At 41.6% G+C, this 16,579-nt stretch overlaps 1 protein-coding gene across 3 annotated transcripts; it reads left to right on the forward strand.

The window, feature by feature from the left end:
• The first annotated feature begins 1,565 nt into the window (after positions 1-1,565).
• On the forward strand, positions 1,566-14,169 carry LOC116258559 (uncharacterized). Of its 3 annotated transcripts, XR_004173741.2 has the most exons (4): positions 1,566-1,929; positions 6,733-6,813; positions 6,916-7,015; positions 7,265-14,169. XR_004173741.2 is itself a non-coding variant. In XM_031635749.2 (3 exons), the coding sequence occupies exons 1-2, from the start codon at positions 1,656-1,658 to the stop codon at positions 6,810-6,812; spliced, it is 354 nt and encodes a 117-aa protein (XP_031491609.1). In that variant the 5' UTR covers positions 1,566-1,655; the 3' UTR covers position 6,813; positions 6,916-7,139. The 3 variants fall into 3 exon arrangements, 2 of the variants coding, with proteins under 2 accessions (XP_031491609.1, XP_031491608.1); XM_031635749.2 differs by lacking the exon at positions 7,265-14,169 and having other exon boundaries at positions 6,916-7,139; XM_031635748.2 differs by lacking the exon at positions 7,265-14,169 and having other exon boundaries at positions 1,567-1,929; positions 6,733-7,139.
• Positions 14,170-16,579: the final 2,410 nt, after the last annotated feature.

A 16,579-nucleotide genomic window follows, 5' to 3' on the forward strand; every position in this document is an offset into this window, starting at 1 on the left:
TATTCCCTCAGTGGCATGTTTCGTTCTTGTAACCTGCAGCAACGGGTAGAATCTACCCACAAAGAGCACCTCCTGTGGGAAACCGGTTCCCTGAGAGGGAGGAGGCATGTGATGGCTGTGTGTTTGATCGGCGGGATATCCTTCCCCTATCAAACATACAGGAGACATCCGTGAATGTCTATCCCCGCCTCAAATCCCATTTCTTGAAGATCATCCAGTGCTTTTCAGGATTTTTCACCATAGGGAGTCCTAATAAGTATCCTGAAAATTTTCGTTCAGAGAAAGGGTGCCGGAAGCATAACTGTACGGGCATCGGATGCCACCCGAAGGGAGGGACTTGTCTTAGTTAACTTGCCTGTTTTCTTGAAGGGGTCACCCATTATGGGATGTCTCATAGGAACGTTGTGTTCTTCGAAGTTAGAACACATGTTTATGGAACACGTGTTCTAGTAACAGCATTTTGTTGCTTTGAGAAATGTGACGTAAATATTAATGCTTATAAATTTGAGAAGAAGACATAAGACATGTTCACACCATATTCATTAGAATAACATAACGCCTTCGGAACAATTAAGAACACTATTCCGTTCTAGCAAGTGCATTTGGTTTGGATTGTTGTCTCGTCTCCGCGACAGATTTTACCATAAATTTCGCTGGCACCTAAATGCACGTTCTATAGCTGGAAAAAAGTGCTGGATTCTTAGACAATCATCAGTGTTAACACCGATAGGCCTATGACAAATTAAGTGTGATCCAAAGATGACGCCGAAAGTTTTGGTAATAAGGCTAAACGGACGCAGATTCATTAGTTCTCTCCTTATATGGGATAGGGTAGGCTTCTGCTTAAATTTTGAGGAAGTACCCAGACTGAAGGTTTCACTTTTCTGCATTCAAATTAAGTATGATTATGGATCTGATCGACCAAGGTATGGTCAGTCGGGTGTACCAGTCAGTAACGCCTGCATCTGATCTGAAACGCGCTTACAAAGAACAATCCTCAATATAAGAAAAATCCTCGAAGTGTCAAAGAAGAATCCAAATCTGCTTCAAGAAGCAGAGTATAGTTGGTTGGGTTATAGGGGCATGCAATGCGACACTTATCTTGTTACGTGGCTTCTATGTCTCTGCGCCTTAAGTGGTGAAACACAATATCTAAGTTAAAAGGTGCATCACTGCTGTCGCCTGCTATCATCGCTTGAAGCCTCTTTGCTGAATGATGGTTTACTAGTCTCTTGCTCACGGAAGAATAATCCAAATCCGAATTTGAACATGAATATCTGAATCCAACCTTATGTTAACGCCTTCCATCGTCACAAACTTGGGTCCTGGAAAAATATCCACCAGGAAAACCACCTAAAAAAATCGAAATGTCGTCACATTTATAGGCGAACAAGTTACAGAATAGAACAACTAAAACGGGTAATGGGTATGTTCAAGCTTGCTTATGTATATTTGACGTCTATTTAACCTTTTATATGAGCAAAACCCCTTCAAGGCAAAAACTTCCCTTTTTTTTTTCCCCACGATTTTGGCTTTGTAGAATTTAGCGCGATATTTTGAGAAATGACGAAGACGATGTCCAACTCCCGGGGCTTTTCCCGGCAATTTCTTGAGAAGCACGCACGAGGAAGAGGAAGAAAGCAAAGGGGGAGAGGATGATGAAGAATATGGAGGCGAGGCGTCGAATTCGCTACTCGAGGCTGCGTGAGGATGAACCAGACGGCGAGGATGAGAGGGATCTGCGGTTCGAGTACACGCCGAGCTCCCTGGATCGAGTGCCCTGGAAGTCGGTGGCGCTCGCGCTCTTCTTGGTCTCCCTGGGATCCCTCCTCCTCCTGCTCTCCTACTTCATATTTTCCGGCCACATGCCCGGCGACCCCTCCCAGGCCTACGGCCTCCTCACCCTTGGTTTCCTCTCATTTCTCCCAGGTTTCGTCTAACGCCCCCTTTTTCTATATTCGCTGTCCTCATTTTTCCTGGTTGCAAGATAATTTGTGCGATTGTTGTATGTGGATGGTTGTATGGATGAAATTGCTCTCTATGAATCTTAGAGTCGAAGTTGGTGAATTCTTGAGTGTTTTTTTCTTTTTTTTTTTCAATTAATTGATGGATAGGTCAGATTCAGCACCGACACAGTTAATGGTTGTGTCGATAACAATTAAATTTACTGTTTATCCTGTTCTTATATCGTGATGTTTTTTTTTTTTCTAAACGAAACAAGCGGAGTAGTTCCTGTGGGTCTTGATTGTTTGGTTTGAGAATTGAACTCCCAAGAGGATCATAGATACTGTTTAAAAGATCCAAGGCAAACCTGTAGCGGAAACACAACGAAAGCGTGGAAGAAGAGAGGTGGGAGAGGATGGGAAGTAAGGCAGGAGCACTGCTCAAGTACTTTTAAGTAAGATGTCTTCCCAAACTTTCCAAGCGCTTGTCCATCTCAACCTAACGGTGATTTCGGTAGCTTTTTGTTAAATCTACTGTATTGCGGAGGACCTTAGAAAGTAACACGTCGTTAGTAGGTTATCTGAATGATCAGCACCACCTTATTAAAAAGCTTCAAACCTTCAAGATGGAGAATTCTAAATAACTTTGCCAGAAACTAGAAAGTTTATTCTTCAAATGTTTAGAAGGAAATGTTATAGTTTTAAAGTTTTATTCACGTATGGTTTCTTTTTCTTTTTTGGTTTTTAAATATTTTAAAGTGCAAATTTGCCATACTGCCGCAGAAATTCTTTGCAACCTCCACGTTGGAATAGATGCCCCAAACATAGTTGGGAATGATCTTGTAAACCTATCATGAGATGGGATTGTCAAATGGTTGAAGCAATCTCAAGAGTTCACTGATAATGAGCTTTTATGTCTAGGGAACTTCCGTCTGCCAATAAAACTAATTTAGGACGATCAAAAATTTTCATTATGAAATGCGTAAGAAGCTGCAAATACATGCTCTAAGTTGATATGGTGCAGAATCCTGCTGAGGATGGGAAAAAGAGCAGAAACTTCCTGGTTTCATATTTAATTCATTTCATGGGAAAAACTGTTGTTATAAAGGTATCCTTCTCTTATGTTGCTCTTGCATGACCTTTAGGTATTCGGTCTTGGTCCGACCCATGTTGTCGGTAGTGGTATTGTCCCTGTATTGGTCCGATCATTGATACGACATATGAATTGTTGCTTGTCAGCTTGTATCACCCTATTTTTTATTTTCTGAAATAGAAAATAAAAGATGAAAACTACAATATTGCCACTGATTATTCAAAGGATTCAGCAAGTGACAGCATGGGTTTGGATCCCATTCAGATCAGGTCCCCGCCCAAAATAATAAATCACATCTTTCATCTCTTCTCAAATTATGCATGGTTTTGAAGTTTGAACCATGAATAACTTGCCTTTTAGCTTTTGGAACTTATCTTTAGTTAAGCCTTTCATGAATACATCTGCAATTTGTTTCTTGATACTAATAAATCCAGGTTTAGTATTTTTTTCTCATCTAACTTTTGTCTCATGAAATGTTGGTCTATTTCAATATGCTTGACATCACTGTAGTGATAGAGTTAACGGACATGTTTATGACACTGGCCACCATAAAACAGGACAGATTGTGAAATTCTCTCTCCAACTCGAGTCAATAAGTAAGACCCTACGTTACCTCTGAAGTAACAGCAGTCAGCCACCATAGTTCTATATCAGCTCCAGTCTAGATCTAGCCATGACCTTTTGCTTTTTGCTGTTCCAAGACACCAAATTTGTCGCTACGAACACACTTTATCATGAGACATATTACCTTTCATCAGGATCTCTTGTCCAGTCTGCATCATTGTAAACAAAAAGGTCATGTTTTGCTTCTTCAGTCAATGTATGTCTATAAATGAAACCATCTCCAAGTGTCTCTTTTAAATGTCGTGGGATATGCTTTACTACCTCCATGTGGCCACCCTACGGTTCATGCACAAATTGAGAGACCCGATTAACTAAATACACAATGTCAAGAACTGTGAAAATTAGGTACTACAACATTCGAACAATGCCATGATACTTAGTGGGATCATGATATAATTTGCCATCATGTGCTCCCTTCTTGTGATTTAAAATATCGGGAGTAGCCAAGGGTCGCTTTTTGCAGTCCTTCATGTCTGCTTTACTTAGAATGTCAAGAAGGTACCTTTACTGAGTAAAGGTCATGCAATCTTCTGTTCTTCAACCTCTACTCCGAGGAAATAATGGTCCTTCATCTGAAGTCTTTTGCCCACAACTCTTTTACGTCGTTGATGTGGCCATCTGAACTACTTGTAAAAACAATGTCATCCACATTTATCAATAGTAAGGTAGTGATATCTAACTGGTTGTAAATGAACAATGAGTGGGCCAGGCGAGATCTCTGAAATCCATCATTTGAATTTCAGAGGAAAAAATATCAAATCATGACCGTGAAGCTTGCTTCGACCCATATATTATGCTCTTTATGCATCATATTCTTTTACATCTCCTTTGGTGTCCCCGGACAGTTGTTCCATATGAATTCCCTCCTTTAGGTCTCCATGTAGGAATACATTCTTGACATCAAGCTGCTAGATTACCATGAAATAATGAGTAAATTCATGGAGTTGTTTGTGGATTGCAATCTTATACTGGTTGCTTAATGGTTAAAATCTGGACTAATTAGCTAAGTTGCTGGTCTTGGATGTCTGAGTAAAAAGAAGATAATCTGACTTGTCAGTTGATCAACCAGTCGGTCAAAACCATGTGAGAAGGTTTTTTTTCCCTCTTTCACTTATTTTCTTTTCCGGCAATCCAATTTAGCCTTCACATATGTAATTGCTGTGTCTACTTTTGTGTGCACATGCATAATTTATATTTTATAATTATAGATAGCCATGTTGCCTGTTAGTTAATTACTTGATTCATGTGTAACCTTTTATTCCTTTATACTTCTTTGCTTATGCATGTGTGTGTGCTTAGTTGACTAATTGATCAATTTTTGATGTATTTTTGGTTCCTATTTCGTGTGTGTATTATATTTGTGTATGTGTATGTATGGCTAGGTGGTTAGTTAGTTCCTGTACAGTGCTTTTTTTTTTCTGGTTATATGTGTGTGTGTGTATGTGCTCATTTACAGTATATGTACATGCCACATTTTTGGTATATGTCGATTAATTTATTTATTTGACTGTTATATGCTTCTAACTGATCTTGGAAATTCAATTTTTGTGTTTCGGCCTTCATTCATTAATTTGCCTGGAGAATTGACTTGGATTGACTTGTCCCACCTCGGCTTTAGGAGATCCATTTACTATTTATTGACTTGTGGATAATGGATTGCAAAATTTGTATGAGTTCGAGGAATGGATTTAACGTGACCTTTTTTTCTTATTTAGCTTGCATTGATTTATGCATCTCTTTTATTCTTACTGACCTTATGTTAAGGTCGATTTGTGGAAGAAAATCTGGAGTTAAATGTTCTAACTGATGTTGCGAATTATTTTTACTATTGAATTGAAAGGAAGCCCTAAGCCATACTGCTCTTGTCCTTGCTTCTTCATTTTGTTTTTTTTTTTGTAGTTTGGGTGAGCCACTTTGTCTCATCAAGTGGCCCATGTCTAACTTGCCGACTGAATTATGGTGGGCTTAAATTGTAGATCCAGGTCCACTGTCTGTCTGATAAGATGGAAACTTCTTAGAAAACTTGCATTTGACAAATAAGGGTTTCCATTTGTATCAGAGGTTACAAACATAATAGTTCTAATGCAAATTGGTTGGATATGGACAGATCTAGTTGGACATGGATCTAGGTTCATGTTAACATCCTTTAATGAGACGGTATATTTATCTGCCATATTAATTGAATGTCGTTGTAAAATACATATTTGTGATAACTTACACTATTGATTAGGTTTGGTAGGGTATTGTGATTCTAAAACATTTACTCTGCAGCATGAACCTAGCTGCATGGCAAAAACTGTTTGTAATAAGATTGGCATGGAAAGCAGTGTATCAAATTACTCTTGTGGATAAATTGCAACAGATTCTGTTCTGTTTGTGTGTTTTGTGTGTGCATAATACTCACAATTTCAGTGACATTTTCTAAATATTTTGACTTCATAGTTTTCTCAGTGACATCTGATATTTTCACAAATATTCCTACTATCATTGCCACTGGTGCGTACATCTTTTTGCGTCCACTTTGGAAGTGCCATGATGTCTATTCACATTGATTAGTACAACTGTAATGAACCCTAGTGGTCAAATCCCAGTAAAGGTTTGGATGTGATTCGAGAATATTATGAATCTTATGGTTTTGTGAGAAATTCTTGTAAAACTCAGCTTGTTAATGTTACTGAAGTGAATAGTGGCTCCAGATGCACAAAAAGCTAGTAAAAAACCTGGTTGATTTCAAGAGTGTCTTGATAGCAGGCCTTCAAAGAAAGAAGGTTAAGCTAAGCTGTGTGTCCAAAACTTGAAAATTCAGAGGGAAACTGCTGAATGATTTGTAAATATTTTTGGCTAATGGATGTTGTGAAGCTCTGAAACCCGACTATACAAGTTGACACAGTTCAGAGATACCTTTTCTGAAACTATTTGTCATGACTAATGAGTAATTAGTAACTTATATTTGAAAGAATTCCTTAATAGTTAATAGTAATTTTAAGTAGTAAGTACTATGATGGTGTTTGCTGATTCTGATTACATGACACTGATGGTAAGGCAACTAATGTTGGTGTGATGTCATTACAGGTTTCTATGAGACTAGAATTGCGTACTATTCATGGAGAGGTGCCAATGGCTATAGATTTTCATCCATCCCAGGCTACTAGTGTAAAGTTTCATCTTTAGCCGCAATCTTATGTCATTAGAGTTTGAGACTTTCATCTTCCATTTTGCTGAAGCGTGAAGTGTGTTGATGCCGTTTTCTGTCAGATTTCACAAGAAAGTTGGTGAGGCATCTGTTGTATACTACTGATGTTATTTGTTTTGTAAGTGCTTGAGCTCCATCAGAAGGCGTAAAGAGCATCAACTGGTAAATTGAACATGTGCACCAAAATTCATCTTCGATTGTTTAGTTTAAGATGGCAGATGCCCTGCTTGAATTAAAATGAGTTGGCAAGCATTAGAAGTTAGTAAAACTTGATTGCTTTTTTCCACTTGCAAACATTTCCATAATGGTTCCTACTTCCTAGATGTACAAATGAGAAACATGGTAGTTTCCACTATGATAAATATGAATTGGCATGTTTGCTGCATACAGATGATTATCTACTCATAACAGGTGGAAGCGGCTGGCCTGGAGACCTCTCCAAACAGCATGTTGCTCTAAAAATAAAAGCAGAAGAAATTTTTGTAGATATCTGTACAGTCATCTGGATAGGTGATCTGTCATCAACTTTAGGCTAACTGCAGTAATGCACTATTAAATTTGTTGAAAACTTATGTTCTTACTTAAAGTTTCTGCTAAGAAGTGGAGACAGAAAAAAAAGGCCCATGGAAAACCCTGGACAGCCGTTGGTGGCAGTACAGATTATTGAAAAAAGGGAATGAGAGAGATGACATTACGGCAAGTGGGGGAGGGTGGCATTGGGGCCAGAGAAGAGAGTTACTTTTACTTTAATCAGAATGATGCTTGCGCTATTGGGGAAAGTTATTTGATCGTATCAGAGATCAGTGGGCATATTCACAGGGGTTCTGGCTGTTATGCAGCAGATAATGATAGGCTTGTTTGCATTGGCAGCTTCTGACTGCGTCTGAAAATTTCCCTCCCCTCAGTACAGCCAAAGTTCAATTTCTGCATTTTTCACAGCTATTATTTTGGACGATTTACAGTTCATCCCTGAAGTTAGGTATACGATATGCTTTGGTGCTCTTATATTTTCTGATGTTTTTGGTATCTGGATGGAGCTGCAGCATGCTTCGAAAGTTTACTATATTTTTATTGGTTCTGGGACGGCTTTCATCAGGCAAGTACCAATTGCATGTGCATAATATGTAAGCCATATTACCAGTCCTAATGGAATTGTACTTCATTTTCGTACTGGATGATCTGGTCCTGTATAGTGCTCTAGGATAAAGTAAAAGTGGTGTCAGCCTTTTTGTCCGTAAAGAGGTGCTTGTTCCTGAAACTGTTTCAATTCAATTATTTTATCAAAAAGCAGATACTAATTTTTTGGGTGGAATGTGTAGCTGCAACTGGGCCATGGCATTGTGGCCAAAATCTCTTCATTGCTTTCTGGTTTTATAAGCTTTTTCTGGCATCTTTGTTCTTTGATATGACCTATGTAGTATAGGGCAAAACTGTACGAGTGATTTGAGGTGGTGTCTGGTTGCTTCAATTTACATGTAATTGTTTTAGATTTTTAGATGAATGCAGTGGTACACTGGTTCTAATGAGCCATAGCTTGAGATATAGAAGTCGCATTGCTGTTCCAAACAAGTCCATGGGTTTTATTGAAGCTTAAAGATTAAGATTAAAATCATATGCTGGGTTGAGGATTGACAGCTTTATTGCCTGGTTTTGATGCCGACTATGGAAGTTGTTTTGGTACCTTTTCTGTTTCTCTAATTTTTTGTCGCTACTCAATTTTGCTTTGAAAACACCAGCACATTTTGAAGTTAAATCTATTTGCACATGTTTTGCTATTAGCAGCAGTACTGTTAAAATCGGCAAAAATCCCCCGGATCCAATGTCGGCGGCCTTTCTCATGCAGTTCGCCGTTAGTGCCCAGAACATTTTCTCGTAGGGGATTTATATCGTGCCATTAGGTTCTCATTTTCACGTTTTCATGGTTTCACAAATCATTTTTACTTCTGTTATTCTGTAACAAGGTGTCATCCATTCAGGCCAGAGTAACCCATAGTATAAGTGGTAAGGTACAACCAGTTGTCTCTTGGACGGGGTCCTGGGTTTTTAATTTTGTGAGAGGACTCCTCTTGAGAAGCTGGGTGATAAGTGTTGCCTATGCACCCAGCAGGTTCTGCGTTAGGTCAAGAATATCTTGAAAAAAAAAAAGATCTTATAAGATGGATGAACTTAGATGATTTAAGTTATTTGTGTTGAAACGTGCATGGTATTACTGTTTGCCTAAGTTGCGCAGATTTTAGATCACACTGTAATTTGTAAGCAGACCCTCCATGGATGGCCGCCTGGTTAAACCGTAATGCATTTATGATTACGTTGCACATGTTCGTGCAACCCAAATTCTCTGATCGATTGTTTTAGAACATTTTTGGTCTGCAAAAGGGAAGTTTGTGATTATCTTGGTACTCGATAGATATGTGATTTGCTTATTGAATATCATATTTCATTTGATCATCAACGAATCACCATGCTTGGTTTGTTGTTTCATATTTTTTAATCATCTGTTGTTATTTCACAAGGACATAAATAAAAACATAATTTTAATTAATCTGATTAGCTAACGAATGTGATTTGATCTTGCCGATTCACTAAATCGATGGGGCTCCCTTTTCAATTCGCTAATCAACTTTGATTACGTTGATTACCAATTTAGCACAGTTTGTAGGATAAACTCGTAAACTATGATATTTGTGGTTCTTTTATTAAAGAACGGGCTTTGAATCATATGATCACAAAAAAAAAAAAAAAAAGGAACGTGAGCTCCGCTAGGGTTTCTCTGCGCGAGGGAATGGTGCTCGATGACGCCGAACCAGTTGGACGATCCTCCACCGGCGGGTCAAAGGGTTTCTCGAGCTGGTAAGCGGGCGAAGGGGGTAGATCCCTTGGCGCACAGAGCAGTTACGCAAAGGGGTGGAACAGCAGAGGAGGATCCCTTCGTTCGTGGGCAGAAATGCTCTCCCACAATTGTGAAGATGAGGAGGAATATCTTGAAGCTTTGGAAGTCGATACAGTGGAGGGGCTCCCAACCGTCTTTGTCCAGGAGGACATTCAAAGGATGATGTAGCCGTTCACTTGGACAGCCATTGCGTGTTTTGTCGGTGGTTGAGGGAGGTTAAAAAACCCCGTTTCAGTTTTGTTGGGAAAGGCTTTTTCCTGGTCCGTGTAGAGTCGTAGACTCGAAGAGGAGTTGGAGGTCGTTCTGCGAAGTAGAGCGTGGAATCTTGGAGGAAGGACGCTGGTGGCCAGTCGGTTGGATTCCAGGGATGGAAATGAACGTAGAAGAGACTATTAAGGTGCCTATCTGGATCCGGCTTCCCAATCTACCTTAGATTCTCTGGTGTCGAAGAGTGTTCGCTGGAATCGCCCGACCGATGGGAGCGGAATTGGTGGCGGACCCTTTTGCTAAAACCCTACTTACTCTAGGGTTCGCCAGACTCTGCATTGATGTACCACTCAATTTCCGACCATGGTCGGTGGTGGATTTATCCCTGGGAGGAGGTAAAGTTCTGAATCAAGTCAAGAGGTGATCTACGAAGGCCAGATCAAGTTCTGCACGAAATGTAGATAAATTACCCATTTAACGGAAGATTGCAAAGCAGGGATGAGCTCGTCTGCTCCCAATCCTTCCCCTACGTCCTTGGTTGAAGATATGGGATACGCCCTGCCCGACGCGCGGACATGCTGGGCGCTAGGGAGAGGACGAGCGGACTAAAAAACCACCCAAATGCAAACAGATTTGGGGTTTTGGTGGAAAATGGCAACGGTGGTGGTGCTTTACAGATAAGGGCAGGAGAGGCCCCTGTGCCGTCGCGTTTACAGGGTCCTCCAAGCCAAACTCTTGCACATCCTCCATCTCCTCTTGGTGGCACCTTCCCTGTCGTGACCACCCCCACCCCAGCTTCGACCCCCTGCACGTCAAGGCCAGCGTGGGGCGATTGTCGCCGCAGGTACTGTTCCTGACCCCTTTCCCTTTGGTTTCTGACTCTGCAGGAGTGCTCGACCCCGGCTGGCCCAGAGAGAGGTCCCCTGCCCCCATCCAGGCCATTTCTGGCCTGATCTCAAATCATTCAACACTGCCTCCGGGCTTTAGCCGTCGACCCTGTTCCGAGAGTAGGGACGCCCCTCGAAGCTCTCGCTCTCCACGAGCCTCTAAGGGTCTGCATGGGAACTGGCACGGTGGGATGGAGAAGTCGGCTGGTTCTGCAGGTAGGAACAAGGGAAAGAGAGACATTGGCCCCTATGATGGTATCAGTAAGAGAGCTTCCCGTGAGGCTCTCAGGGATGTTAACAATACGCTTACCCCTACCATGGATGAGGATTTGGAGCTCGTTCCTCCAACTTTGGAAGAAGTCTTGGGTATCGAATTTAACGACTCTGAACTCGTTGAGGCTAATGAGTGTACAAAGGACAAGGACAGTGGAGAGTCAGGCCAAGGGTGTGGCCCCATCCCTGAAAGTTCTCAATGAATTGTGTCGCTAGGAATATTTGTGGGCTAGTGCGCAGGTCTGCGCAACTAGACCTGAAATTGCTGGTTCAACTTCAGGATCCGTGTCTCTTTTACATTCTCGTTCTGCTTACTGTGCCAAACTTTGAAGGGTGGAAATGCCAGTACCCCAGTTTGGCGTTTTTAGCAAACAATAAATTCAATGGTGGCATTGCCAGGGTCATCTTAGGTTGGCGCCCGGATCATCTAACAGTTTTACAGGCTTGGCGAGAGGACTCTTGGATTGCTGTTCTGTGCAGAAGGCGTTCAGACGCATGCAACTTCATTTGTGTTGGAGTTTATCTAAGTCCTCTTCATCCCATCATATTGAGTCAGTTCGAGGGGCTTCGCCAGTTTCTTCACTCCTGTGAGATTCCCTATTTCATTGTGGGAGACCTAAATGCCCTGCGAGGTCCTGAGGATAAGTCTGGGCGGCACCCAAATGCCCTGGCTTGCAGAGAATTCAGTCGGTTCCTGTGGGGCTTGGATCTCAGCGTAGTTAATGACAACGCAACTTCTTATATCTGGTCTAACAATAGGGATGTAGCGCAACGAGTTTATTGCAGGCTGGACTGGGCCTTAGTTAGCAGTTGGATGGCGTCAGCAGACTCAGCTTCGACCGGCTCATCATGTGCATCCGAGAACGACATCGGACCAACAATGTGATCATTCTGTCCTTCTCCCCGGCGAGTAATCAGCAGGCGGGACGAGGGTTTTTTCGCTTTTACAAATGTTGGGCTTCACACCCTTCTTGCGTTCAGATAGTGGAGGAAGCCTGGGATGTCCCTGCTAGAGGATGCGCGATGATTATTGCTGCCAAGAAACGTGAACTTACCCGAAAGCGTTTGGCTAACTGGAATAAGTCGTCTTATGGTAACATTTCCTCCAGGGTGCGAGCGGAAGGGAGGAATTGGGTAGGATCCAAAACAGGGGCAATTGGTTCAGTACGGAGGAGCTTCACTTAGAGAAGACACTGCTCTTGGAACTAGACGCCGCCCTTTCCGAAGAAGCATTATTCTGGAAGCAAAAGGCCCGCTGCAGTTGGCTGATGGACGGGAATCGTAGTACTCGCTCCTTTCAGTCCTGGGTGAAACACAGAGCAAGTGAAAATTGGACTGCTGAAATGGATATCAGTGGAGTGGTAGGTAAAGACTCTTATGAGATTATGGAGTTCTGCGCTAATCGTTTCCAGAGCTTTTACGAGGATGCGACTGTTGTTCCTACTCTCCATTCCGGATGGTTGGATGGACTGGGTGTTCTCGAAAGTGAGAAATCGTTCATCTCCTTCCCCGTCATGGAAGCTGAGATAAGAAATCGTGCATTTCCTTATCAAATCAGTGTTGGCGCAGCTCCTAAATTATTGGATGCTTACTTTTAGACTGCCCAACACCACCATTTCAGAAGTTACTACTTACTCGGATCTTTTATCGGTTTCTATGGGGAGGGCAGGATGATGTGAGGAGATTACACTTGTTAATCGGGCACTCTCAATCGGGAAAACTTGATTTTCTTGACACTCAGGGCGCGGCTGACGGTCTCTGTGGGCAGGTCTTATTAGATGCAATTATATGAATAGGTCGAGCCTGTGGATGGAAAAAATCCATCCTAGATAGTCCTGGTCATGGAAGGGCTTATCTTGGTCGGAAGTGGGTCACAATGTATTGTGGAGAGTCTGTCCATTTCTGGAATGAACCTTGGGGATGGGGGATCTTACTTTGTTTGCTTAATGGAAACGACTATAGCCGAGCAAATTTGACCATATCGCAACCATTAAGGAGGCGGTCTGTCAGCCATATGGGCAACTTTACTGGGACTGGAAGCTTCGTGGTTGAAGCATGTCACAAACCAGGTCATCCTCTCTTCCAGTGAAGATACCCTGGTTTGGGATGGAGCCAACACCCAGTCCTTTTCTAGAAGTGAGTGACCTTTGTGAGAAAATTCGCCTTAGGAAACCTGCTATTGATTTGAGAAAACTGAAAAGCAAGCTGGGATATTAAGGCTCCCCGGCGGGCAAAGTGGTTCCTCTTCCTTGCATGCGAGGTGCCGCCTTACGACGACGGAGAGAATGAAAAGACTGGGAATACAGTTTGCCAGCAGGTGTTGTCTCTGGGAATGGTCCAGATTCTGTCGACTATATTTTGGCTACTTGTAAGAGTGGCAAAAGTGGTTTGGAGGTACGTTAGTCAGAAATTCTGTAGATGTTTTCATTTCAAGAGGGGCCTAATTCAAGGGATACTTAGATGGCACTGTATTGCATTTAAACGAGGATGGATGCTCGATCTGTGGCCCATGATCCCCACTTTGTTGTTGGATGATTTGGCAAACACAAAATTACAAACTCTTCCCTGACCAGTCGCTAACTCCGAGTGCTATCTGTGGAGCTGTTCTACATGATGTTCATGCTATAGCCCAGGCTCTTCTACTAGGCAAGGGATCGGAACATGAGTTTCAAACCTGGACATCGGATATTGTTCCATCCCCTCCCGTTTTCCTATGGGAAATCAAGTTTATATTCAAATCGTGTGAGTAAACGATCTAGATATTTTGCAGATCTGCCCTCCAACAGCAAGCTTGCTTCATTGGACGTTATACGAAAATCAGCTAGTGGAGGGACCATATTGTTATTCCGAACTTCCACCCCGATTACTCTACTGTGAAACCCCTATGCAAAACGCTATTGATTTGATGATGTTTTTCCAGTTTTTCTATGGAACATCTATCTCCTGAGTCTTCTGTAAGGGGATTTTGTTTTGCTGTCATGTACAGTCTTTAGCTTGTCCGTAAGGATCATGTACAACTTTCGGTTTGTTTATTGAAATAAAAGTGGGAGATTTGATCCCCCGAGCAGGGTTGCGTCGGAATTATATGATTGCAATTTGGACTCTAGGTGTTTTCATGCACTTGACTATTCACAAAGTTATATTAGTAAAGCAGCATCGGACAATTCAAGGTTTCATTTATAGTGAATAGAACATTTCAAGTGGAATTTACTTTTTAAGGTGATCCAGTAGAGACTGCACTTGTATTTCTCACATCCACTGCTCTGTCCCTGTGTCTTAGAGAGAGAGAGAGAGAGGGAGATTCTTTTTTTCCTCCCTCCCCTTCTTTAACACATCTTTATAGACGCATTTATTCCCAAAAAAGTTGCTTGAGAGCCAAAAGCATCTCCTTGGATTGCTTTCACAACCGGCAAACCGGAGAAGAAACCAAACTTTGGATTTGGTATGGCAATTTCGTGGATAAGCGTCGAAGCCATGTTTTCCTCCGAGTGCTAGAATACAATCTAGTGCGTCAAAGAGCTTTATCAGTTTTGGCGTTACATGAGTTTGATAACAATGCCATGCCCACTAGGCATTATCTTTAGGTGCCGAACATTAATATATTCAAGCATTGAAATGTTGCATTCCTTTGATTAAAAATCGAAAACTCTTAAGTGCCTAATGCTTTTGAAACATTACATAATCTTGTCTTGAATTTGTGCCACATGTTAGGCCATAACGGTATCTCTCTGGGAACCGTTCAAGTGATGGATTGACCTGGCGGTAACTGGAGCATATTATCCTGTTGTTGGCAATTTCTTTTACATTATTTTTGGCATGATAAGGTTGTATCTCCAATGTGGTGAGAAAGGTGTCAAATTGAGAATGCAGGATCAAGTCTTACCTCGGCCCTGCTGTTGTCTGAACTTTCTCATAGTATTGTCCTCATGAAGTTTCGAAGTCAGGTTTCCCCATCGTTATTGAGAAAAAATAATGGTGCCTTTGTTCATGCCATGCTTTCCTCTCCCACTTTTAACTGGTACAACAACCGACAGGCCATGAAAAATGGTCTATGTTCATATTTCATTGTTTTCCTGTCCTTTCTCTCCTGTCGAAAGCAAACATCTAGTGGAATAAGATGGAAAAAAGTAGGGAGAAAACTTGGTTCTTCTTCTCCTTTCTATTGCTTTTCCTTTCCTTTTTTGCTTTTATTTGTTTTCCTGCTTTCTGTCATCGTCAAGTTGCACGTGGTCTTTACTTTTCTTCGGTGAGATTATGTCATTTATTCCAATTATTTAATCACTTCAAGCCATTTATACATATGGAGTAATGCATTAGAGATTGTGACCAAATGGGTTCTGCATGTTGGGCTCTATAGACCTTCCATCGACCAGCTTGATACTGCATTTTTTCGGCATTTAGTTGCATCGGCATGTATTTCTTAGTTTTTGGATGTCAATACTGAAAAGTTTAGAGCAACGGTTGCATTTCTGTGCATTTTGTGCGTTTGGTGATGTCCCTTTTCAGGGACATATGTTGCAGTATCGACTGTGTTTCCAGTCACGTGGAGCTGCAAAGATCTAGCTTTTCTCCTGCCTCACTGCGCGTGCTGGTTATAATGCAGATCTTAGCTTGAATTTTTTCTCCAACAAAGAGTAGTGGATTCGGTTGGACAAAAGGTGTTCTCTAATGGTAGTCGATGCCAGTGTCACAGAAAGAAAGAGAGAGAGAGAGAGAGAGAGAGAGAGAGAGAGAGAGAGAGAGAGCATTTTCTGAGCTTTTTGTGACTGGTGGTCAGGCCATGTGGCATAAATAATGTGATGGTAATATTGACCTTTGCCTCAATAATCTGTGATCATCTCTTCAAACAGGCAAGCTTCACATCGGCGACTCATTGTAATGCTTATCCGGTGGAGGATCTAGCTCTTTTAAACCAAGGGAGACATGACGTAGTTTTTTCTTTTATAGTTATTATGTGAGTATTTAAACCTGAGATTATCTCTGCCATCTGATGCACGACCAATTAGCTTCACCGCTCTCTGGATCAGTGAATAAAAGGTAGCACGAGTCACTTTAGAGAATGCACGGTCAATGATGTCGCACTCAGGTGTTCTGTCAACTTTAATGCTGCAAGTAACTCTTTTTAGACTATGATTGGTGATGCCCAGTAGAATAGTTCTATGCATATTGCTAGTACTTTCCTTTTTGTAATTTTATTTTTTTCATGGTAGTATATTTTTATGTTGGTAGTGCAAAATATACATGAATAGGGGGACATTATTTCGCACTACCGCCAATAGCAATGTGGTTCGATGATAATTTAGTGAAATGCATAGCGCATCTTGTCTATGAACAAATGCCTAGTGTATCCTGTCTATGAGCACACCTTGTGTGGCTTAGGATTGTGGTGGGATCCTCCTTGCTCCTTTTGCCGTATCTTAATGCTATCAAGTCCTAAATGAAACCACCCTTGTATTCGAAACATATAAA

This window comes from Nymphaea colorata, chromosome 8, assembly GCF_008831285.2.
Source record: "Nymphaea colorata isolate Beijing-Zhang1983 chromosome 8, ASM883128v2, whole genome shotgun sequence".
Taxonomy (NCBI): domain Eukaryota; kingdom Viridiplantae; phylum Streptophyta; class Magnoliopsida; order Nymphaeales; family Nymphaeaceae; genus Nymphaea; species Nymphaea colorata.

Coding starts and splice junctions, on each gene's coding strand:
- LOC116258559 (XM_031635749.2), top strand. CDS start 1,656: ATGATGAAGAATATGGAGGCGAGGCGTCGAATTCGCTACTCGAGGCTG. Junction 1,930..6,732: donor TTTCCTCTCATTTCTCCCAG/GTTTCGTCTAAC, acceptor ATGTCATTACAG/GTTTCTATGAGACTAGAATT.